General features: G+C 61.0%; 10 protein-coding genes across 10 annotated transcripts; 5 read left to right on the top strand and 5 right to left on the bottom strand.

The window, feature by feature from the left end:
- Positions 1–239: 239 nt before the first annotated feature.
- Positions 240–1,541, bottom strand: RHTO_01295 (WLM domain containing protein; the record flags this gene model as incomplete). Its single annotated transcript, XM_016414978.1, has 7 exons — positions 240–360; positions 414–731; positions 794–999; positions 1,056–1,095; positions 1,155–1,324; positions 1,386–1,439; positions 1,497–1,541. The coding sequence occupies 7 exons, from the start codon at positions 1,539–1,541 to the stop codon at positions 240–242; spliced, it is 954 nt and encodes a 317-aa protein (XP_016273199.1).
- A 249-nt stretch (positions 1,542–1,790) lies between these two features.
- Positions 1,791–6,244, top strand: RHTO_01296 (uncharacterized protein; the record flags this gene model as incomplete). The annotated part of the gene is made up of 14 exons (XM_016414979.1): positions 1,791–1,944; positions 2,004–2,015; positions 2,072–2,347; positions 2,420–2,826; positions 2,934–3,116; positions 3,175–3,557; positions 3,615–3,757; positions 3,818–3,964; positions 4,022–4,156; positions 4,239–4,509; positions 4,569–5,018; positions 5,075–5,657; positions 5,715–5,813; positions 5,876–6,244. The coding sequence occupies 14 exons, from the start codon at positions 1,791–1,793 to the stop codon at positions 6,242–6,244; spliced, it is 3,612 nt and encodes a 1,203-aa protein (XP_016273200.1).
- Positions 6,245–6,565: 321 nt separating this feature from the next.
- RHTO_01297 (transcription factor) lies at positions 6,566–9,612 on the bottom strand (the record flags this gene model as incomplete). Its single annotated transcript, XM_016414980.1, has 10 exons — positions 6,566–6,951; positions 7,008–7,277; positions 7,341–7,526; positions 7,577–7,761; positions 7,816–8,150; positions 8,211–8,511; positions 8,566–8,927; positions 8,980–8,997; positions 9,049–9,236; positions 9,501–9,612. 10 exons carry the CDS (start codon positions 9,610–9,612, stop codon positions 6,566–6,568), a joined length of 2,343 nt encoding a protein of 780 aa, XP_016273201.1.
- A 371-nt stretch (positions 9,613–9,983) lies between these two features.
- On the bottom strand, positions 9,984–11,860 carry RHTO_01298 (amidohydrolase domain containing protein; the record flags this gene model as incomplete). Its single annotated transcript, XM_016414981.1, has 8 exons — positions 9,984–10,222; positions 10,276–10,385; positions 10,447–10,706; positions 10,766–10,907; positions 10,961–11,102; positions 11,159–11,251; positions 11,310–11,692; positions 11,754–11,860. The coding sequence occupies 8 exons, from the start codon at positions 11,858–11,860 to the stop codon at positions 9,984–9,986; spliced, it is 1,476 nt and encodes a 491-aa protein (XP_016273202.1).
- A 604-nt stretch (positions 11,861–12,464) lies between these two features.
- On the top strand, positions 12,465–14,720 carry RHTO_01299 (major facilitator superfamily protein; the record flags this gene model as incomplete). Its single annotated transcript, XM_016414982.1, has 10 exons — positions 12,465–12,621; positions 12,723–12,792; positions 12,851–13,147; positions 13,239–13,449; positions 13,517–13,726; positions 13,787–13,947; positions 14,107–14,167; positions 14,229–14,259; positions 14,410–14,427; positions 14,482–14,720. The coding sequence occupies 10 exons, from the start codon at positions 12,465–12,467 to the stop codon at positions 14,718–14,720; spliced, it is 1,455 nt and encodes a 484-aa protein (XP_016273203.1).
- Positions 14,721–15,511: 791 nt separating this feature from the next.
- On the top strand, positions 15,512–16,696 carry RHTO_01300 (calcium-dependent protein serine/threonine phosphatase; the record flags this gene model as incomplete). Its single annotated transcript, XM_016414983.1, has 8 exons — positions 15,512–15,563; positions 15,787–15,937; positions 16,003–16,088; positions 16,151–16,245; positions 16,307–16,337; positions 16,435–16,526; positions 16,604–16,613; positions 16,686–16,696. The coding sequence occupies 8 exons, from the start codon at positions 15,512–15,514 to the stop codon at positions 16,694–16,696; spliced, it is 528 nt and encodes a 175-aa protein (XP_016273204.1).
- Positions 16,697–16,943: 247 nt separating this feature from the next.
- On the top strand, positions 16,944–18,563 carry RHTO_01301 (uncharacterized protein; the record flags this gene model as incomplete). The annotated part of the gene is made up of 6 exons (XM_016414984.1): positions 16,944–16,981; positions 17,049–17,537; positions 17,625–17,762; positions 17,828–17,930; positions 17,993–18,235; positions 18,297–18,563. The coding sequence occupies 6 exons, from the start codon at positions 16,944–16,946 to the stop codon at positions 18,561–18,563; spliced, it is 1,278 nt and encodes a 425-aa protein (XP_016273205.1).
- Positions 18,564–18,600: 37 nt separating this feature from the next.
- On the bottom strand, positions 18,601–19,476 carry RHTO_01302 (Impact family protein; the record flags this gene model as incomplete). Its single annotated transcript, XM_016414985.1, has 5 exons — positions 18,601–18,750; positions 18,823–18,906; positions 18,966–19,095; positions 19,155–19,207; positions 19,291–19,476. 5 exons carry the CDS (start codon positions 19,474–19,476, stop codon positions 18,601–18,603), a joined length of 603 nt encoding a protein of 200 aa, XP_016273206.1.
- A 723-nt stretch (positions 19,477–20,199) lies between these two features.
- RHTO_01303 (PCI domain containing protein) lies at positions 20,200–21,726 on the bottom strand (the record flags this gene model as incomplete). The annotated part of the gene is made up of 3 exons (XM_016414986.1): positions 20,200–20,429; positions 20,492–21,556; positions 21,633–21,726. 3 exons carry the CDS (start codon positions 21,724–21,726, stop codon positions 20,200–20,202), a joined length of 1,389 nt encoding a protein of 462 aa, XP_016273207.1.
- Positions 21,727–21,927: 201 nt separating this feature from the next.
- RHTO_01304 (translation initiation factor eIF-3 subunit 5) lies at positions 21,928–23,031 on the top strand (the record flags this gene model as incomplete). The annotated part of the gene is made up of 3 exons (XM_016414987.1): positions 21,928–22,244; positions 22,308–22,896; positions 22,963–23,031. 3 exons carry the CDS (start codon positions 21,928–21,930, stop codon positions 23,029–23,031), a joined length of 975 nt encoding a protein of 324 aa, XP_016273208.1.
- Positions 23,032–23,033: the final 2 nt, after the last annotated feature.

Below are 23,033 nucleotides of genomic sequence, written 5' to 3' on the forward strand. Positions count from 1 at the left end.
CGAGGGGGTTGCGAGCCGGGTCCGCAAGCTGTTGCAGCGGCGGGAGGGGGTTCCTTCCGTTAACTGGAGCTGCTGAGGCAAGGAGGAGCTTGTCAATAGCCCTTGCGAAGGGGTGAGTGCGAGTCGAAGGGCGGAAGTGATGAGGATGCGGAGGTCCTCTCATCTCCGCTTAAACCCATCCGGTGCTTCTCGCAACTGTCCTAATGATAAATCGTTGTATTGCTCAATACAAATCACTTCTAATCTGAATCCGAGTCCGACAGCAGCAGAACTTCCGTCCCTTTCGAGACTTTCTGCGCGAGACGCCCTTCTATCGCCGCCAACCGTCTATCCCGCTGCGTCTTTGACTGAGTCTGGCACCTGCAGATTATGAGCGTCAGCGAAGACGCGAAGGATGAGGTCCAGGAACTCACCCAATACTCTTTCCCTCACCTCCGAGCCGCGCTCCCTCGGTAGCAAAGCTCGTCTTCAGCGAGCGCCGTTTGAGGGTGGAGCTCAAGCTGGAAGACTTGCGGGTTGATGCCGCCTTGGGTGTGTGAAGTGTGCGGATGTTGGACGAGGAGCTGAAGCGGCCATTGAGAGTTGTAGCAGGCCGGGAACGGCGAGCATGGTGAGAGGAAGAGGGAGCGGAAGAGGAAGGCTGGCGAGATGTCGAGGAGGGGGATGTTGAAGAGGACGAAGGTGGAGCAGCGGAGGGTGGAATGACGGCTTGGGCGGGAGGAAGTGTGCCGCTGTGCGCGATCAGGATGTCAGCACGTGTCGCTAGAAAGTCAGCGGATGGAGGGACACGCACCATGGAGAGGCGGCAGTAGCGAGTGCGCCGAGAAGGGCGGACGGTGTCGAGGTGGAGAGCGAGTCTTCGTCGCCAAGACGCTCGCCTCGACCCCACCAACCCGCCCCCGTCCACCCTCCTTCAATGAGCACCGCAAGCTCGTCGATGAGAGCCTGCTCCGTCTCTTGAAAGACCTTGCCGTGTCCCATGTCGGCGTTGTGCGCGAGCTGCGAGATGCGAAGATCAGCAATGGCGGTGCTGTACAGCGGAAGACCGAACGAACCTCGTGGCACATAAGCCGCACGAGTCGACCCTCGTCGAGCCTGCATCGGAGGAGCGTCAGCAGCGACCCGCGAGAGCGAGAGGAAACGCGACGACGCACCAAACACCACTTCGAGTCCTCAACACAAGCTCGACGTGCTCGCCCGCCGCCCAGTTCCTTCCCGCCCACCCCGTGTTGTGCTGCGCGTCGGTCAAGCGCCCGATGCGGAGATCGTGTTGTTCGAGGATCGGGTGAAAGAGTGAGACGAGCGCTTCGAGACGGCGGATGACCTGGGAGAGCTCGTCAGCGTCCGTCGCCTCTGAAGCGGTGAAGGACGTGGGAGTGACGCACCTCCTCAGGCTCGCTATCCGCGCCACAGGACTCGATGAAGTTGACCCTGTCGCTCTGTTTGGACAAACAAAGTCAGCTCGCGGTCGCGCTCGCCTCGGGGTGAGTGCGCACTGGTCGTCGTGTCCGCTCGTTCAGTCTGAGGAAGTTGACAGGCATGGCGGGGCAGGAACACGGAAAGAGCTTGGGAGCAAGTGAGGAGGACGAGAGAGAGCCGCATTCCGCGAGTCGAGCGCGTCCAAGTCGCGCGGTGAGGCGGAGGTCCGGCTCTCGCTGTTCACACCGGCTCGTTTGAGGGCTTGCTGCTGCGCGTATTACTGTGCTCTGATACTACCTCGAACCACCTCGCTCATCCCGACTCGCTCCCGCCGCCCCATATCGTCTTGCCGTCTTCATCTCCCCTCGACGATGGATCGTCGCCCCAGGCTTCAACACCTGCAGCTGCGCCTCAAGGAGGTCCTCGACGAGCTCGAGAAGGAGGGAGCAAGGGCAGACGAGTGCCCGCAGGAACTCCTGCTGGAGTTACGGCGCGCGCCAGTGGTCGAACGGTCGCTCTCACAGCGTGCGTCCTCTCTCCCGGCCTCATTCGCCGTTCCCGAGTGCTGACGTTCGTGCGAGCAGTCCCTCAGACTCGTGAGTTCCTGGTCAATCTGTGCGCGCGAGTGCCGCTGACAACGTTGATCCTGCAGCCGCGCCCTCTTCCTCACCGGCACGTTCAATGTCGGGCTCCGACCGATTCGAACGTCGCCTGAGACCTCCGACGCTTCGACTGAGCTCAGAAAACACCGGACAGATTGAGCAATACACGCCGTCCGCTTCATCTTCGAGCTCATCCGTCGCGCGCTCGACCGAACAAACCGCCGAGGGTGTGCGAGGTGACGGCTTCTCGATTGCGGGGCCATTGCAGGAGGATGACACGTTGGAGCTGGGCGACGGAGCGCACGGTTTGGTGTCGACAGCGCCGAGTGAGTCTCCGGCGTAGCGTTTCCTCTCGCATCTGCGTATGCTGACCGGCTCTCCATTCGCCGTTCCTCCAGCTGTCGGCGCTCTTCCAGCACCGTCATTCCCGTCCGCAACAATCCCCTCCTCACCATCCGCCTCCTCACCACCCGCCGCAAGCTTCACCCTCCCGACCCCGCCCGCTTCCTTCGCCGACAGCAATATTCCGATTCACGAACCCGTTCCCGCTTCCCCTCCTCCCTTCTTCCACTCCGAAAACGCCCTTCCGCAACCGCAGTCGCCCGTCCTCGACTTACCGAGTGTTCAGTCGATCGTCGCGGACTCGGTCGAGGCGAACGCGGCGCCCGCCTCACAGTCCGACTTTGCGCCAGCCATTGCGGACCGGCGCGAACGTTCCGAGTCGCCGCTTTGCGCTGACTCGCCTGAGACGCCCGCTGCTCCGGGCGCCGACGGCACCGGACTCTCCGCTGGTCGACTTCGCGAGGTGAGGACGAGACCTCGTGCTCAGCAGCTGGGAACTCGTGCTGATACTTGCTCGTCCTACTTCCCTCGCGGAACGCCCATCCCGCCTCTCCCGCCGCCACTCAGCAGAAGCTTGACGACGCTCGCGACTTGGACCGTGTGTCCAACGCGAGTACCTCCGATGGTGAGGAGGACGGCGACTACGTCCCGCCACAAGGCGCGCAGGATGATGGCGATGATGACGATGATACCGAGATGGGAGAGTGGGATGAGGAAGATGAGGAAGATGAGGGAAAGGACCAGGAGGACGAGGTGAGTTTCCCTTTCGTCGCTTCTATATTCACGCTCACCGACCCCTTGTCCCTCGCAGGTGTTTTCGTTGGTGGAGGAGGAAGAGCCACCGAGGAAGCGGCGGAAGAAGACCGCGACCGTTCGAGCACTCAACCCGCGGGACGGCATCCTCGCGGCCAATACACCCCTAGCGGTCTTTTCAAACCAGCTATTCGCACTCGCTCGGCCTGCAGTCCAGCGAGACATAGGCGAGATTGTGCGATACTTGCGGGGTGAAGCCTCGACTCGTTCGGATCCCTCGTCTCCCCTTCCTTCCCCTCCTCGCGCCGAGGTGCCCACGCAGTCGGCATCCGATTCTCTCCTCGGTGTCGCGCGCCATATCCAACAGCTCTCTTCTACCTCGGCACTGGCCAACTTCCGGCGGATCGTCGCGACCATCGAAGCAGCCGTTCTGCTCGCCAAGTCAGTCTCTTCGCTTCCCGCCGATTGCGTCCATGGGCTGATCCGCGCTTTTTGCAGGCACAAGGGCTCTCTTGTTGGCGGGAATGAGCGGTCGGATACGAGTGTGCTGGAGGAATTGGTGGAAGGTGTCGAGGTCGATGCTGCATCGCTGTACAAGGCGGTCGGCGAGGGGAGAACATGGGCTCGATGGCTGGTATATGGTGCGTACGCGTTCACCGACGATCTTAAAAATCAGTTCCTCATCCTCGCGATCACATCAGGTGGTGTTCCCCTCGTCATCGTCCTTTCCGTCCTCGTTCGCCTCCCCACCCTCGTCTCTCCCGCCTCAATCTCATTCCTCGACTTGGTAACCCTCCGAACCAAGAACGGACTTCTCCTAGACGAATTCATACCCGAAGAGCATCCCTGTGCGTTACTAGCCACCCCGAATGAGCATCCCGCATGCTGACCTCCATCGCATGTAGATTCCTTCGCGTCGGTCGCCTTCTCAGACTACCTCCGCCCGACACTCGCGACGATCGCCTCCTATAGCGACCTCGTGATCGACTTCCTGGGCGAGAGGAGGGTTGTTACGGCTTGGGAGCGGAAGTCGCAGAGAGGTTCTCCTCCGACCTTTTGGTTGCGCGAGTCACAGGCCGCTTGTCCATGAGCGCAGAGCCTAACTGATCTATCATCCCGCAGCGCCGTTCGAGCGATTCCAGGTCCAGCGCGGCTCGCTCTCCGACGACATCCGCAAATCTGTCGCACACGCACTTCTAGCTCGGCCGCAGCCGATCATGAAGACGCTCGGTGTCTTTAACGACCCAATACCGCGACCTGAACCGTACGAGACGACTGCCTGTCCCTTGACACCTCCCCTTCGACCCGCACCCGACCGCACACTCCGCATCTTCGCCGGCGTACCATCGGTCCTCGCGCAGACCATCGAGGGTCTCGCTATCCCGAATGCCTCGTAGGTCGAGCCTGACGTTCACTTTGACGCGAAGAAGGGCTCATCGTTCCGTACTGCAGGTCGGTCGCCTCTGCAACCTTCGCCCATCACATCGCCTCCCTCTCCTCGCTCCCTCGCGCCACCCTCGACGTGTCGCATCCGCTCGACTTGACGCCCGCTCGGCTCGGTATCCAGAATCCGTCGCAACCGCGCAGAGACTGGGACACGAACCGCCCGGGGCGGTTCTTCCTGCCCGGCGAGGAGGACGTGACGGAGCGTGTTGGTTACGAAAAGGTCGGTCGTCGAGCACGGGCAAAGATGGAGGATGAGGTGTCCGGGAGTAAGGGTTTGACGAAGCGAGGACTCTTGCGGAGGATGGAGAAGATGGCAGGAGGTGGCGAGAAGCTGGTCGAGGGGCTTTCTCGTGCCGTCGAGGGCGCCAAGAAGATCGAGTCGCTGAAGGAACTCGAGCAGATGAAGAAGGAGGGCTTCACGTTGGGCAAGGAGTTTGTTCGTCTCGCTGTCTCCGAGTGCGTTCGGGTCTCGTTTAATCCTCCTCCTACACAGCTGACATCCTCACCCACAGTGCCGTGGTCGAGATCATGCCGCCACCGCCTGCATCACTACCCTCCAACCCTGCACCAACCGTCCCCCTCGCAACCCTCCTCCCGCCTTCCACGATCCCTTTGCCCCTTTCCGAAGCTTACATTTCTGCCCAGCGACTCATCTTCCCCGACGACTTGATGCACAACATCGGCGTCATCTGCAAGAACGACGAGTGCACAACATGTGCTACGGCTCGCGAACGCACGGAACCGCCCGCCGAAGACGCTCCCGTCGTCCTGCCCAAACTCGCTCGCCATCAGCCGGACGATTCCCTCGACGAGGTCCTCGGAGTGGATAGGCGGTTCGTCGAGGTTGTCGCGAGGGTCACGGGCTCGAGCCAGCTGAGGAAGCAGAAGAGGGCGCGGGCAACGGGTGAGAGTGTCGTGCAGGCTTGGGGAGATGGAGCCGCCGTGATCCGACTCGCGCCATCATTCAGGACAGCGTCGTTCGTGATGTGGGACCAAGTGACGTGGAGCGGTGCCAAGTTCGGAGAACGGTGGACGGGGGAGGAGGACGAGGCGACAGGTTTGCGGGTGATGGGCGGAAGCGGGACTGGGAACGGGGTCCGTACTCCTTCCTTGCAGCTCTGCCGGACCCGAACTGACGGTATATTCTCGCAGGCCGTATGGCGCGACTCGACCTTGACCAAGACTCTAGGTTACATATTCGACGCGTACGGAGAGAGGGTCTCGCCCTTCTTCCAGTTCCAGCGTGACCTAGTGAGTCCCCCATTCCCTCCATCTAACGATTTGCGGAAGGCGATTGACCTTGCTCGCAACAGCTCCGCGCAATCCACCCGCATGCCTTCGTCCAGCTCGACGCAGGACTGGCCGGCCACGACGGGGACGGGGACGGTAACCCCTTCTGGCCATGGCCTTGGGCAGGCGGACACCCCTCGACAGCGCGCGCCTCCGCCATGATGCGCGCCCACTTGGACGGAGACCGGGATGGTCTGCCTGCCGCCCTCGCCCATTTCGGGAACTACGAGGGCGGCGAGCTCACCTTTCCTGAGCTCCTGGCGGCGTCGGGCGGCGGTGGCGGCAGCATGGAGTTCATTCGTCCCTCGGACATCCTCCATGCTGTCGCCAAGGTGAAGAGCGGAGTGCGCTGGACCTCCGACTCTGCGCAAAACGCCTGCTATGGGAGGTGAGGGACGTAGTCGGGAGTATTACTATGTAGCGAGTTCTTTCGCTGAAACTCAAGCGACGAAGAGACGTCTCGGTAGCTTTTAGTATACGTATGCTGGACTTGATCCGGTACATGTACAACGTCGACAACAACTTGCTGGCGAGCGCGGCGGGCACGCCCGCCTCCCTCGCCTCATCCGCCTAACTTCCGCCTCTCCCGCCTATCATACTGTTGCTATGTACCATTTAGTGCTCCGTCGTGCTCTCGGTAAAGCTGACGGAGGCGCGAGAGGCGAGGAAGAGACGAGGGAACCGACCTTCGCAAGTTGCAGCAGCGCTTCTATCTACAAATCCCCGCTCGACGGCCCTTCTAGGAAGCTCCGTAAGTCAAACATTGCCCCGTCGCCTTCCACCGCGCCATCGGCAGCCTCGCCTCCGCCAACGAACGCATCTTGCCCGAACCCGTCAATCGAAGGCCAGCCTTCGAAGAGATCTGGAAGGGCTCCGAGGTGCTGAGGGAGCGAGAGAACGCTCGTATGCATCCACCAGAGTGGGTCGACGTCGCTCATAGGCGAGGTAAGCTGGTCTGTTAGCGCCGAGGTCTGCGGAGTCGGCGCGTGCTGGTTTAGGGAGGGGAGGAAAGGGTGCGGTAATGCGGGCGAGAGCTGCGTGAGGCTCGGCGAGATAGGCACTGGCGGAGGCGGAGGAGGTTGCGGAGGCGCCGGCGGACCTGTAAAGGAGAAGCGTTAGCGCGCGAGAACGGCGAAGGTGGACAGGCGGGCTCACCTGCGTTGGCGTGATTAGGCGGACCGAAGAGCTGCAGTAGCGGTACGAGCTCGGGCAATGCGCCGTTGAGCGAGCGGAGGAGCGTGGCGATCTTGTCGAGCGCGAGCGAGGCGACGTCCCAGTGGCTTGCGTGGTGGCTCGAGGTGAGTGTGACGACGAGCCGGGCGAAGAAGACGCCGGCTGCGGTGCGAGTGGTCGCGTCGAGGTCTTTGGCGGAGAGGGCGGTGCGGAGGAGGACAGACGCGGCGGTCGCAATGATGAAGGAGCAGTCTGCGGAATCTCGGTCAGCTCCGTATTTCTTCATTGTTCGGCGAACACCCAGCCAGAACTCACAAGGCGCCCACCACATCTCGAGATCTCCGGACGCCAGGTTCTCGAGGAACTCGACGAGCGTCTGAGCGAGTGTGAGGGCTGTCCGGCAGGACGCGAGCGAGTCGGCCGTTGTCGTCGGCTGGACGCTCGTCGAGCTCAACTGGTATAATGTGAGGTCGATGCCGAGCTTGCAGAGCTGGAAAGATCCTGCGCGAGGTACAAAGTCAGAGAGAGCGCTGGGTGAGGTGAATGCTTACTGATGCCGGTCGCTACTGTCACTTCCGGTCTGTCCTCCGCTGTCGGTAGGCGGTGTAGCTCGGTCGGCAGGTCGTTCTCGAGCGCGACGAGCTCGAGGCTGATCTTCTCGAGGAGCTTGAGAGTCTCGGTAGAGGAGCGAGACGAGGAGAGGGCGCGGACGGTGAGGAAGGACGACAAGATTGTGCTGCGTAGACAAGCTGTTAGTATGCTGTCAGACCAAGTCAACTCGTGAACGCACTCGACGATCTCGGTGAGGCGACACATCGCAACGAACGAATGCATCGAGAGCTGCTGTACTCGACTTGAGCCTGGCGGCAGTTCTTCGACAGTTGGGAGCGGGACGTTCCAGTCTTCCCTTGCAGTACTGCGAGCAGTAGGAAATGTGAGCGGAACTGACCAGCGGAGAGGAGAGGCGAGAACGCGCATTGAGGGGCGGCCATACCACAACGCTCGCCACTTGTCCTGCTGCAGGATTGACCACCACAATCGCTTCCGCAGGACCCGCTCCGAGTAGGGCAGGCGCCACTTCGAGGGGTCGAGATGAAGGCCGAGCAGATGAGCGGCGGCAACAAGCTGCAGGTCAAGTCGTTCAGCTGCGCAAGGATTGCAACTCCAACGAGGAGCGAGACGCACACGACCGAGACTGATGTGCGTCTGCGCGACGTTGATCGCTGGCCGTGCGGTTATCGTCACGAGGGCAAGCTGCATAGTGTAGAGCGACGGGCGGCGGTACTCGTCTTCGAGGCAAAGCAGGACTTGCCGCCAGAGATACTTGTGAACCGGCCGAATCTCGTGCACGTAACAGGTCGAGTGCGCTAGCAGACTTGTAAGTAAGCCGTAAGAAACGCCTGCTTCGGCGAGACTCGCTGGATCCGAAGTCGTGAACTTGGTCTCGTCGAGGATAGGGTTCGCCGGTTGAGACCGCTTCAGGTAGCTGTGGGTGCAAAGCTCAGCTAACGCCAATCCGAACGAAGCGAGCGGTACGCACATCTCGATCAGTCGAGGTGGAGCATCTGGCGCTAGAGCTGCACACGCGCCTTGCCAAACCCGCGAGCTCTCCGGCGCCGCAGTACCGTACATGAGCGTCGGTACCTGCACGAAGTGTACTGGAAAGGCATCATCCGACGAGACTTGTCGGAACGCGACGTCGCCAGGCCAGCCCGACGAATGAAATTGCTCCTTCGAGAACGATTGCGACGAAAAAGCATGGCTGTTGACATAGTTGAGCTCGGCAGCGCCGTTGGTTGAAGAGAGGAGCTCGTCGCTGGTCGAGCCCGGCGGTAGAGGGGGAGGTAGGAGAGCCGCACGAATTTGCGAGAGCACGGCGGTGGAGGAGCTGGGTCGAGATGCCTGTCAACAATGCGTCAGCTCTGTGCTGACCTACAGCGTTAGCCGGACCTACGGGTTGAGCGAAGTCCGCCTGTACGCGAAGAGTCAGCAAGATTGACAGCCAAGCAGGGGCTCTGCTCACCTGAGTCGGCAACGTCCCTTCAGGCAATCGAGGACTCGAGGTGCCCGTCCCAGTCGCGTCGCCGTCGGTCTTCGGCTTGCGCACTCGAGCTGTCGGCGGGTCGAGGAAGGTGCAGGGGCGAGAGCGAGCGGCGCAGGCGCGGCAAGGTTGTCCCTTAATGGCAATCACACACATGTGCTTCTGCCGTCCTGCGTTCGTTCGAAGAAGCCATCAGCGCCCTCCCAGCAACCTTCTGCACCCGCCAAAAAGCGATTTCGAGGGGTAGTCAAGGAGGTCCAACGCACGACCTGTTCAATGCGGGCTTGTCAGCAGAGCTCTGTGACCGAGAAGTGCCTGTTAGACGCACAAGTATCGCATGGCCTGTCACGACGGGAGCGTTTCGCTCGTCCAGCTTCTGTCGAAGGGGAAGGCTCAGCCCCGTCGCACCCTGCTAGACGAGCGAGTGTACGCACGAGAACTGGTCTCTAAGAGCTGCTCCGTGCTCTGCTGGAGCCCAGCGGTCGAGGTGGAAGCGACAGGACCCGTCGAAATCCCGTTGACTGATGAAGCTGTCCTGTCGTCCATGGCGCCTGAGCCGATAGCTATAGTGCGTGACGCAAAGCAGTACAGGCTAATGAGCGGTCAGTACGCCCCGCTAGACTCGCGATAGCGTTGCGACCCCGCGAGCGAAGGAGGAAGTGGCGCGGAGCAGCACAAAGCAACGGCGCGCCCTTCGAGATGCCGATGGAGCGGCCGAGATAGGCGCAGACGACGTTCGCCGAGCGTTCTTCGCCATTCAATAGCACAGCAAGTCTGGCGATGGAGGATTGGGCTGGAGAAAGGCGGCGGGAGAAAGTCGAGAGGGCGGAGACCGACTGTCGACCATTCGAACCGAATCTTTCAGACTGCGAGACACTAACGACTATGCAAACCACGACTCAAAAACTACTCGCCGTCTAAGCCCGGCTCAGCTTGCGCAACTTGGTCGACTCCTCCTTCTCCAGCTCTTCCTGCGTCGGCAGCGTCGCCATCGTCGAGAAGTGCACCCGACCCTCCTTCATGACAACCTGTAGATGGTGCTCAGGTCGATCGAGAACGCGGATGTCTTCGAGAGGGTTGGCGTCGAGGACGAGGAGGTCGGCGAAGGCGCCGGGATTGACAGTTCCGATCTGTCCTTCGCGGCGGAGCAGTTTCGCTGTACTCGAAAGCGTCAGCACAGTCTCTCGATTCGCGCGTATGCAAACGCACCAGGGTTCGTGGTAGCATGACGGAGGATCGCAGGAGAAGAGAGAATTTCGGCGCGGACGGTGAACTCCTCCGTCTGGAGCGCGTGCATCGAAGTGAGGAGGTCGGAGCCACTGCAAGAGACGCAAATCGTCAGCAAGTTCACCTGGACTGTAAGGAATTGCGCAGACTCACTAGCAGACCGTCACTCCCGCCTCTTCCGCCAGCTTTAGCGCCTGCAACCCCTGCTGCATGACCTGCTTGTTCTTGACCTGACCGTCGGGTGGAAGGAAATCCTCGAAGGGTGGTCGGACCATGATACCGTAGCACGACAGGGTCGGCGTGAGGTAGATGCCCTTCTCAGCCATGTAGATCGCCGTCTCCTTGTCGATCAGGTTGCCGTGCTCGATACCCTTGATGCCGTTGTCAATCGCGTGTCGGATCGCCTCGACGGTCTGTGAGAGTAGGAGGTCAGAAAGCGAGCGGGCAAAAGAAGGGAGACGAGAGGACCGACGTAGGCGTGAGCGGTCGTGTGGATGTTACCCATCTGTCTGCAGGTCGTTGTGATCGCCTGGATCTCCTCAGCGCTGTACTGGATCGTCTCGATGGCGTCAGTAGCCGAGGCGACTCCTCCGCCGCACATGACCTTGATTTGGCTGAACAAGCTGGCATCAGTCGCAAGCTGAGAAGAGTACGTGGATGAGCTCACTCTGCACCCGCCTTGAGCTCTTCCCTAACCGCCTTCAGAACCTGGGGAACGCCGTCCGCCGTCCTGCCGAGCGAAATCGAGTGTCCGCCGCAGCAGCCAGGTTCGCCGCCGCTTTGTGCGGGCGTAAAGTCGCCGTGGCCGCCTGTCCAAGCCAAAGGTCAGTCGCATGCGCAACAGGCGGAGAGAGGACGAGCGCACCAGTCTGGGAGATGGCTTTGCCGCATTGGAACAGGCGAGGACCCACGACGAGACCCTCGTCAATCGCGTTCGCGAGGCGCTTCGATGCTCCGCCTACGACGATAATAAATCTTCAATGCGGGTCTCAGGGAGAAGGCACGGAGAAACGCACCGGTATCGCGGACGGTCGTGAAGCCTCGGAGGAGCATCTCGCGGAGGATATAGATTGTGCGATAGTGGATGTCCTCCTCGGGCGTCCGCACGAGTTCCGAGATCGTCTTGACTCCGGGCACGGCCGTAACGTGTACATGAGCATCGATCAAGCCGGGACAAATGTATCGCCCGTCGAGGTCGACCTTTCGCAAGCCTGCCTCTTCCTCAAGGAGATCCGGCTCGTCAACGGGATACACGGCCGCAATTTTGCCGTTCTTGACCACGACCGACTGCAGGCCATCGAGGAGCTTGCCAGCAGCTGGGTCGACAACCTGGGCGTTCGTGAGAATGAGGCCAGCTGGAGCGGCGGGAATCCAGGGCTTCAGGGCGAGTTTGGGGAGGCTGCATCGAGCGAGTATCTCGTCAGTCGTCGTCGGAAGAAGCGCCAGATGGTCGCACGCACAGGCTAGGACGAGTGTGCGAAGGTCCAGGGAAGGGGTGGTCGTGAGCGGCGTGGCCATTCGTCGACGGCGCAGAGCCGTTCATCCTGACGTTCTCGACAGAAGGCATGGCGATCTGAGGCTGTAGCAGCAAAGGAGAGGCAGAACGGGCGAGTCGAGCCAGCCATATCGTGGCAGCGTGGTCCTCCGCGAGCCGAAGGAGGGGAAGCGGCCAACGACCTTGGCCGAGTGGAGCCGTCGAGCGGAAGACGTGGCAGTGCGCAGAACAGCAATCGCGCACACTTCGCCTCTCGCTCTACCCGCTTCCTTCGACCCTTGACCTCGCTTGGTCCGCTCCTGACCTTCCCAAGCAACAAAGGGATGCTCACAGCTCCTCACGCTGACTCGCTGGACGTTGTGGTTGCTCATGCAGCGTCTCAGAATCTCTTCAACGTTTTGACCGCGTGCCTTTTTCCGATTTCGACCACTCCGTCGTCCCGGCCGGCTTGTTCTCTTGTCCAGCTGTTCCTTCCGGCACCTGTTCGCCGCTGCGCCGCCGCTTCGTCGTCGAGTCTTCTTCCGTTGGCCGACAGGCGTCTGGCGGCGCCCGCCATCTTGGGTGGCCCCGCTTCCTCGCGCTTATCGCGACCGCACTCGCTTCCTTCCCTTCCTCTTCGCCGCCTCTCTCTCCTGCTTCTTCCTTGCCCTCAGCATCGACGCGACGCTTCCCAACCATGAGCTCCGCCGACGAAAAGAGCTTGCCCGGCGATGCGGATGTCAAACTCGCTCCCCTCGAGATTGATCCCGCTGTCGAGCGGCGCGTCGTCCGCAAGCTGGACATGACAGTTCTGATCGCTTTCGCGATGGTTTTCGGCATCAACTACCTCGACAGTGAGTCTCCTTTCGTCCGCGAAAGGAAGCCTTCGACGATTTAGCCTTTGAGCGCTTCGCTGACTGACTTTCCCTGGTCGTCCCCGCCTCCTCGCTCACAGAGATCGGCCTGTCGTACGCTGCCATCTTCGGTATGAAGAAGGATCTCGCGCTGGTCAAGCAGGACTATAGGTTCGTCGCCGATCCCGCTCGTGCTCTTCTTTCCCTCCCTCATCCTCGCTTTTCGCAGCTGGACAGCAAGCATCTTCTACTTCGGTCAAGCCGCCAGCGAATTCGTCTGCCTCTACCTGCTTCACAAGCTGCCCATTCGGTCCTTTGTCGCCGTTTCGATCGTCGTCTGGGCAATTGTCGTCGCTTGCCAGGCCGCCACGAAGAACTTTACCGACATGATGATCGTCCGCTTCTTCCTGGGCTTCACCGAAGGCGCCGTGGCACCCGCATTCGTCCTTATGACCTCCTTCTTCTACCGAAAGAGGGAGCAGCCCATCCGCATCGCCGTCTTCGTCAGCTTCAACGCCCTCGCACAGTACGTTCGCCTTCTTCATCCTACTCTCACGCTTGCGCCGACGTCTGGTCCGCATCCTACTCTTACGCTTGTGCTGAACATTGGTTCGCAGGATCGTCGGCGCCCTCCTCCTCTACGGCTGCGGCTCGATCAAGGGCGGAGCGCTCAAAGGCTGGCGTATCTCCTTCCTCATCTGCGCCGCCCTCACTATCCTCATCGGCATATACTTCTTCATCTTTGTGCCCAAGTCGCCGGGCCAGGCGTGGTTTTTGACGCCGGAGGAACGGGAGGTTGCTGTCGCTCGTGTCGCTCAGGAGCGTGCGGTGAGTTCTCCAACTCCGAGAATGCTCTACATTGGAAAGAACATGGTACTGACGAACTCCGACGCAGTCTCTCGCGCACTCGAACGTCGACCGACGCCAGATTCGTCAAACACTTCTCGACGTCCGCTTCTACATCGTCTTCCTGTGGGCTTTCTTCGTCTGTATCACCAGCGTGGTTACCTTCGGGTCTATCGTCGTAAATGGGTTCGGCTTCACCCCATTCAAGACGCTCCTCGTTGGACTTCCCGGTCCCGCCGTGCAGCTTGTGACGATTTGGGTGCGTTGATTCCTTCTTCCGTGCTTTCCCGCACCACTCTCTGACCTGCTTCCCGTGCAGATTGGAGCAGGCTCGCTCTACCTCTTCCCGAATGCTCGAGGTTGGACGCAGATGGCGCTCACCCTCGTCCCGCTCACCGGCGTCGCCATGATGCGCGGTCTGCCCTACCACAACAAGTGGGCGCTCACAGGAGCGTTTTGGCTCGCCACGGCTAATAGCAGGTGAGCCTCCAGACGCTGCCTCCCAACATCCCTCGGCCGTTCTGGCACTTTAACCGCCATTTCGCGGGTGTTTCTCGTCCTCCTCCCGCTTCTTTCTCGCTTCATCTCGCCTATGCTGGTCTCTCTAGACACACATATGCTAACGCTCTGGTTGCACAGCGTTTACGTCGTCAACATGTCGCTCATCGCCTCCAATACCAAGGGACACACGCGCAAAACGGTACGTCTCGGTTCTTTCTTATCCGAAATGCGACATCGCGCTGACATTTGCGAACCCACAGATGTTCTCGCTTGTCTACTTCCTCGGCTACTGTGAGTCCCGCACCATGCGAAACGCTCTCGAACGAAGGGACGGACCTCTACGCCGCCTTCTCAATTCTGCGCTTCTCGCGGCCAGACTCGCTCTTCTTCCTTTCGCGCGCTTGCACTGACACAAACTGTCACTCTTCTCCCTGCGCACAGGCGTCGGCTGCATTGCGGGTCCGTCTCCGTTCGCATCTCAATCCGACCTTTACTGACCTCCGCTTCCTGCAGGACCCCAGCTCTTCCTCTCGTACGAAGCGCCCCTCTACCGCACCGCCATGAACACCATCATCGGCATGTACTGCGCCTATCTCGCCTCGATGTTCCTCTACCGCGAAATTTGCCGCCGGGAGAACAGCCGCCGCGACAAACTCGCTGCCGAGGGCGTCGAGGAGGCCAAGCCGCGCCTCGCCACGCACGAGAGCAACGACACGGACATAGACGATCTTGCGTTCCGTTTTGTGCTGTAGCATGGCGTTCTGGTGACGTTCTAAAGCGATTTTCCGGTGTTGTGCATTTCTTTTGGCTGTAACGCGACCTCCACCGTCATCCGGGCAGTGCGATAGGTCGTTCGCAGCTGCGGGAAGCTGAACGAGTGAACCGGGCAAGCTTTTGGCGGTTCAGGCAAGCGAAAGCTGTCCACTTGCAACCGCTCCTGCACGCCCCTGCCACGCCTCGACATCCCCGACTTCTCCGCTGCGTCGCTTCACCTTCTCCGTTCCCAAGTGATGTTGTAGAAAGCACAAGAATAGGCGGAGAGAAGCAAGCCAGTCTGCCGAGACAGCCATCTGTCATCCCCAGCTGGGGAGGCGCTAGAGAACGAGGCAAGACAGCTCCACCCTCGCCGTGGCCCTGCAAATGCCTTTGTCTAAGCGTTTGTCGCGCTGATAGCGTAGCAAGACGCACCCTCGCTGCCCACCGTGCGAGAACTGATGAGATTTGAGAGAGGGCGAGCAGGCGGGTGTGGGCGCTGGGGAGAAGCTTTGAAGGCGCCGAATGAGTGAGCAGTATTGAAGATGGGCATAGCACTGCGGAGCGAGGCAATCTGAGCGTATGGGTGAACGGTAGAGAGCCAACCCTGTTCGCGAGGAGGTCGACCGCCAACTGCTCACTGCTGACCTCGAGAACGCTTGACTTGGAAGCTCCACGCCTCGCTTAACTGTCCTTCGAGCCCTTCAACCCTACCTCACCGCCTCACGAGCCCGCCGTCGCGCCTCTCTCCGCCAGTACCCACGCACCCTTTGTCGCCTCGCTCGCCAAGATGGGCGCAGGACAGAGCCAGATCCTGGAGGACATGGAGAAGAATACGAATTGTGCGTGGAGCCTGTCCTTGCGTTGCTTGGATTAGCTGTTCGCGAGCTGACGTATTGCTCGTCTCCCCCACTTCATCCTCTCTTCCTTCGCTTCGTCTGGCTGATTCGTTCAACTTTGTGTGCACTGTCGCCTTGTAACGACGACGCCACGACTGAACCGATGCGGACCCGTTCCTCTTCCGATCCCTCCTCCCCGTCACCCTCGACTACTCCGAATGCCCAGTCTCTGCTGCTGAGATCCAGCGACTGAAGAAGCGGTTCATGAAGCTCGATAAGGACGGTTCAGGCTCGATCGACAAGGACGAGTTCCTCCAGATCCCGCAGATTGCGACCAACCCGCTCGCAAGTCGAATGATTGCCATCTTTGACGAAGAGTGCGTTCGAGTATCGGTTCTTGCACACAGGGTGTAACTGAACTGATGTGATGCTTGTCTCGCAGCGGCGGCGGAACGGTCGACTTCCAGGAGTTTGTCGCCGGCTTGAGCGCGTTCAGCAACCGAGGAGGGCGGGACGAGAAGCTCAAGTGTGCGTTAGACTGCGTTACGGCGGCTCGAAGCACCTTTTAACGTCTTGATGTGGCTCGACAGTTGCATTCAAGGTGTACGACATGGACCGGGACGGCTTCATCTCGAACGGCGAGCTGTTCCTCGTGCTCAAGATGATGGTCGGCAACAACCTGAAGGTGCGTTCCGCTTTGCATCGCTACGGTGGCTTCCGAAGCTGACCTGGGATTGCACTCTCAGGACCAGCAACTGCAGCAGATCGTCGACAAGAGTCAGTCTCCCTCTCCTTCCCTTCGCAACCCAAGCTGGCGCTGCACTGTGACCGGTCGTCCTTCGTACCAGTGCTGACGCTCGACGCGTATCGACAGCCATGATGGAGGCGGACCAGGACGGTGACGGCAAGCTCAGCTTCGACGAGTTCAAGGATATGGTCGCCTCGACAGACATCGCAAAGCAGATGGTCAGTTCACACTCACCTCGTGGAAAAACGTTTGATCGGTGTTGCTGACTATCTTTGCGTTGCATGCGACTTCTCAGACTCTCGAGGGTACGACCGCAACCGTCTGACCCTTTCCTCTGTCGTAGGCTGACGCTGACTGCCTCTTGATCGTGCTCGCAGACATGTGGTGATCTCCTACACCCTCTCATGGACACTAGCTAGCGCAGAACGCCCGACGCAGGCCGTACATTCTTGGCCGGCGCATTCATCGCTCCTTGACGATTTCTCCCCTCGCACTCTCCCTCATGTAGAAACATGTCATCCTCTGATTATACCCCATCTTTGCAACTCAACACGCTCGTTCAGCTACATCTGCGTATAAAGTTGAGGTCGCTCATCGTGGCCCTCTTCTCCTCGTCCCTCAACCACTCGCACGACATGTCGCTGTTCGGCTCTGCTACGACTTCCGCTGCGCCGTAAGTCGTTTCGAATGCTGCCGTCACTCTCTTTCGCGCGCTCACGCTCGTTTCGCTTGATGAACAGCACATTCTCCTTTGGCAGCACACCCGCCGCTTCCACCGCCCAACCCGCATCAGGGACCGCCGCACCCTCTCTATTCGGCAGTTCGACAGCTCCTGCGACGTCCACCACAGGCGGCGGGCTCTTTGGCGCTAAGCCAGCGGGAACGACGACATCGCTGTTTGGTGCTCCCGCAACATCGACGGCTGGCGCTCCTGCGGCTGGCGGAGGGCTCTTTGGAGGCGTGAGTGCGGTACCTGCGGCTGCTGCGAAGCCCACCTTTTCCTTCGGCGCACCGGCAGCCTCGACTTCGACAACCGCTCCTCCCACATCCGCACCCTCCCTCTTCGGCTCGACTACCGCGACTGCGCCAGCTGCGGGGACTGGAGGTGGACTATTCGGCTCGACAACAGCGGGAGCGGGTACGACAGGAGGGTTGTTTGGCGCGAAGCCGGCAGGAACGACCGCACCTGGGCTTGGAGGAGGGCTGTTCGGTTCGATAGCCGGTGCTAGGTAAGTGGGAATGCTTTCGGCAATCCTCTAGATTGCCGAGGGAGGGCTTCGTGGTGAAAGCAAGCGCTCATCTTTTCCCTTCCGCAGCACGACTGCTCCTTCATTCGGCGCTTCGTCGACTCTGGCGGCACCAAGCGCAGCAGCACCTGCTGCAGGGTCCATCACGAAGAACACAAAGTTCAACGACTTGCCTGACGCGGCGCGGAATGCTGTCGAGGAGATTGAGTACGTCTCGCTCTGCTTTTCAGCGCTCGCGTCTTTCGCTAAAGCCTGTCTTTCCCGCTATCCAGCAAGTTCATCCGGCAACAATGTCAGCTTGCAGACGAGCTAAAGGCGAAGGACTTGGGAAGCGAGGTTGCGCAGACCCAGCGGATGTTTGAGCAATACTCGGCGGTGCGTCTCGTCGCGCTTGTTTCGGCAGAAGTGCGGAAGCTGATGCTCTTCGCGCTTTACAGGAAGCGTCCACCGTCACCTCTCTCCTCCAAACCGACGCGCGACTGCTCACGACCCTCCGCACCGAACTCGAACAATCTCTCGTCGACTTGACCAAGACGACAACACTTATCGAGGGCTTCAAGGCGCCGCAGTCGCAGAAGGCGGCGGACGCAAAGGCGGTGGCGACGTTCCCATACGAGTACTTCCGACGAAAGACGGACGAGATGCGGGAACGGATCGGGCGGTACAAGGCGACGATGGATGTGCGTTGCGCGCTTTTATCGGCTACAAACTCGGTAGCTGACGTCGCGTGGTGGTCTACAGCAAGTCGCCTCGCTTCTTTCATCGCCCTCACACGCCTTGTCCCCTTCAGCCATCCCTCCGACCCTCAAAGCGCAACACGCCTCGCTTGTCTCGCTCGCGTCCGCCGTGTCCGCACTCGACCTCGAACTCAAGGGCCTCAAGGACGACTATCGGGTGATCTGGCGGGAGAAGACGGGGCGGATGGTCGATCCGTTCAGGCTGGGTGGAGGAGCGGGAACGGGAGGAAGTGGGCTGGAGAAGGGTGTTGGCGGGATGTCCCTGCGGTAGCGGATGACGGCGCCTGTATTCGAGAAGCTATCTCGCTTCAACGCTTGCCGTGCGACGATCCTCCTCGCTTCTTGCCCCGCTTCGCTCGTGCAATCACCTTCACTGGCTTGGGCGGCGATTTTGGCTTGGTCACATGCATTGTCTGGATGAGGCCAAAGCCGCAGAGTTTGAGTGCTTCCTTTCCCATCTGTCCGCACGCAGCTATCGTCAGCGTCGCCATGACCTGGGATGACAGCGGGGATGACAGCGAGATGCGCACCGCGTTGATCGCTCGAAACCGGTCGGATCCCATCGGCACTCCACCATACCACCTTGTCACCACGAGCAGCAGATCTTTCGCATCCTGTCAGACCTTCATTTTGTCAGCGCCGAGACAAGAACAGAAGGAGAACGGGTACGCACGACCTTGCGCAGCAGCTCGAGGAGGTTCTTCCCCGCCGGCGGTTCTCCATTGCAGTCGCTTCCTTCTAGCAGGGTCGCAGGCGACTTGTCGTCAGAGGGCTTCGAGATGCGATAGGCGAGGATGTGATGACTGCACAACCTTGAAGTCAGCTACGAGCGGGATTGCCGGGTCAGAGACGAGGAACGAACGTCGCCCTAGCCCCTTTCTTCTGGGTAATGATGTGCTGGATAGCGAGAACTGCCTGTAGACGACGCAAGTTACGGTCAGCAACTGCCGTGACCTTAAGCTGTCTTCTTTCGAGTCCTCGAAGCCGAAGAAACGCACCTCGTCTATCGACCGAACTCTGACTGCATGCCCGCGGAACATGCTCCTCTTCTCGCTATGAATAGGGCTCACACGGATGGTCGTATCGGGCGGGAGAGGTGGCATGCGGTAGCGAGCGTTCGGGTGCGAGGGTTTGAATGAGGGAGGGAGGAGGTGGTGAAGCAAGCGGCTCGCGGATGGTCGCATGGCTACCCGCTGAGCTTCTCGCAGGGAGTGAGACGTCCAGGAAGTCGTCACAGCGCGTCGCAGTGAACGGCTTCGGGTCGAGGAGGTCGAACAGCTGCTCAGGCTTGACACACCCGCTCTCCTCGCTATCGAGGCACTTTTGGCCGCTTCATTGATTGCTCAGACGCTATGCAACGTACGCATACCATCGATACTGGCCGCTGCGCCCGCTCTCGCACGCACGCCGACTTCATCAGTTTCTGGCTCAACCGACCTCCGACAGCCACGCCGGGGGCATGGCAGGGTGGGAGACTCCGCCGTGGAGTCAATCAGAGGCCTCTTGTCGAGTACAGGGCAGCGCCGTAGCAGGGACGGCGGTGTTGCGCCCAAGCAGGACCCTTCTTTCCTCGACGACCTATGGAGACTCCTCAGATCCGCACACTGCGAGCCAGGACCGCCGCAAGGCTCGTATGAGAGTCTGTACCGCTGCCTCAGCGTCTGCACGAGGCCTCTTAAAGCGGCCTCGCGCGCCTGTGCCTCGATCTTGCTCGTCTCTGGCTGTCCAGGCTTGTCCGACGCGCGCTTTCAGCGTGTTGGCACATCGCGTGTCTCATGGCGCGGACGGCTGCAGGTCTCGCACAGCTGCTCCTTTACAGATGCCAAGGCGCCAAGCTACGAGATCAAGGGATCGACCCGGGAAGAAGCCGGCTGTATTTCTGCACACACAGTCGAAAACGCACACCTCTACTCCTCCGCACCCCCAACACTGACCTCCTTCCGACCCGCTGCGCCGCTCAAGCCCTTCTCAACGCTACCACGGATCCTCTCGACCGCACCCTTCCAGTCCTCGAGCCGCGCCTGGACGGTCTTCCATTGCTCGGCGGTGAAGGACGACGAGGTGGGCGAGACGCGGGTGATGTAGAGCGTTTGGGTGGGCTGGGAGAGGCGGCCTTGGAGGAGGGAGGCGCGGATGGCTGCGAAGGTAAAGCGCGAGTCAGCGATGACTAGCGAAGAAGGTAGGGAAAGCGCAGCGCACCGTCAATGACAAACGTCTCGACCTCCTCACCCTCGTCGGCAGCTGCACCAGCCTCGACACCGACAGCCTTAGCGATCTCGTCGTACGAAACGCTCTGTCCAACGCGGTCCGCACAGACATGCGCGAGCTTGATCAGGCGCAACTTTGTCTCGAGTGCGTCGCGGTCGAGGTCGGACGAACCGAGGTCTGAAGGGAGGGAAGACGAGGAGGAGGGGGACTGGAAGGTCTTGAGGAGGGAGGAGAGAGAGGAGGGGAAGGACGAGGCGGAGAGAGAGGGGTAGGTCGAGGGGACGAGCGAGGCAAAGTCGTAAACGTCGTTTGCGGACAGACTCAACGTGACGAGCTTGGCAGCGAGGCGGGCGGTCGAGTCGGACGTCGACTTGGTCTTTGCGAGGTACGAACGCAAGAGAGCGAGCGCCTCGTTCGTCAAGCCCTTGGAGACGAGCGTGTCGACAACCTCGAGGACAGCCTCATCTGCGAGATCCGACTCGACCTGCCATTCGTCGAGCAACCACGAGACGAATGAGTCCTTGAGAGCGGGGAGGACAACCGAGGTGTCGTCGTTCTTGGCGGTGAAGGCGACGAGCGAGCGGAAGAGGGCGAGGCGGAGGGAGGTGGCGGACGCGGGGAGCGAGTTGAAGACGGTGGCGAGGGAAGTGTACCGTGCGGCGAGCGACGGGTTGACGTTGGCCCTCAGGCCGGACGACGACTCGATGAGGGTGAGGGCGGAGGCGAGCTGGCGGACGAGCTGGGAGTACTGCTCCTCCTCTGCGTCGTACAGCCCCAAGACGAGCGAGAGAACCAGGTTGGCGAAGCCCTCAAACTCGCGGTCCGACTGCGCCTCGAGCCGGACGCCGTCGACGCTGGCGACGAGCTCCGCGACGACCTGTCGCTTGCGCTCGCGCGTCTCGGGCGTGTCCTGGACCTTCTTCGGCTCGTCGTCGTCGTGCTCTGCGTCGCCGTTCGGTTGGGGAGAGGGAGGGAGCGCGTCTTTGGCGAGCGAGGAGAGGTGGGCGATGAACTGCTGCCTGTCCGCCTCTGGCCGGCTCCGTGCGACAAGGGTGGCTGCCTCCGCAACCTGTGTGCACAATGCATGCTGCGGTTAGCCCAGCCAGTCCCTGCAAGCGCCGAGAGGAGAGACTCGCCTGGTCGTCAAAGGCCGGGTCGACGGCGACGAAGAAGCAGCGTCCGCCGTGCGAGTGGGTGAAGTCGTCTGTGAATGCGTCTGTGCTCATCCTGTCCAGCCTCGCACAAGTCACACAACAGCCAGAAGAGCGAGTCGAGCGCGTGTGTGAGGGTGAGCCAGCGTCGTCGAGCTCGCTCTGCCTTTGTCCTCGTCGCCTGCCAACTCCAGCTTGCTCGGGGCCAGAGACTGCCAGTGTGACTGTTCACAGCTTGTCAACCCACCCAGACTCGAACAAACCCGCCCGTGCGCCATGTCGTCGCTCACCCTCGCCCTCCCCGCGTCGTCCCTCCCGACCGCTCATCGCCCCGTCCAGCGCGTGCACGCCCACCCGGCAGTGCTCGCCTCCGTCCTCGACGCCCACCTGCGCCGGAACACCCAGCAGGACCGCGTCTTCGGGACTCTGTTGGGCGTCCGCGATGTCCAGTCGGGCACCGTCGAGCTGAGGAACGCGTTTGGCGTGCCGTACGAGGTCAGGGGAAAGGGACAGGTCACCATCGACATGGACCACCACCGCGCAATGCTCGACCTGCACCTCAAGGTCAACCCGCGCGAGGTCGTCGTCGGATGGTGCGTTTCCCTCCTCTCGCTCGCTAGATGTTCATTCGCTCACTTGCTGTCGCTCCTGCGCAGGTACGCGACGTCGCCCCAGCTCAACTCGTTCTCCGCCTTGATCCACAACTTCTACACCTCCGAGTCGGCCCCCCACCCGGCCATCCACCTCACCCTCGACCCCTCCTCTCTCTCCTTCGCCGCCTACACCGCCTCCCCTCTCGGCCTGCGCGCACAAGACGCCCACCTCGCCTTCACGCCCGTCTCGACCTCCCTCCGCGTGCCCGAACAGGAGCGACCGGGTCTCGACCTCCTCACTTCGAACCTCTCGTCCCTCTCGGCCCTCGCTCCCGCCCCTACCAACCCCGAGACCCCCCAAACTCCCCTCCAGACTCTCCAGACCCTCCTCGCGACCGTCTCGCAAATGCTCGACCAGGTCCTCGCTTACGTCGCAGACGTCGTTTCTGGCGCCCGCGAGGGCGACGAGAAGGTCGGACGTGCGCTGTACGAGACTGTTGGCCACGTTCCGCGTCGTGCGCCTGCTGCTGTTGCCGCGAATGAGGACGACGAGGAGAAGGCTGCGGGCCAGAAGGACAAGAAGAGCGGTGCGGCAGCGGCCAGGCGCGACTTTGAGGAGGAGTTCAACGCGCACCTCGCGGATGTCCTCATGGTGCGCCGCGAATCTCGCTTCCTCATAATGCGCGGACCTATACTGACGGACTTTGTACTCGCGCAGGTCTCGTACCTCGCCAACGTGATCAGGACCCAAGCCGAGCTGTCGAGCCGGCTCAACCTGGTCATCTAGTC

This window comes from Rhodotorula toruloides (assembly GCF_000320785.1).
Source record: "Rhodotorula toruloides NP11 unplaced genomic scaffold Scaffold12, whole genome shotgun sequence".
Taxonomy (NCBI): Eukaryota; Fungi; Basidiomycota; class Microbotryomycetes; order Sporidiobolales; family Sporidiobolaceae; genus Rhodotorula; species Rhodotorula toruloides.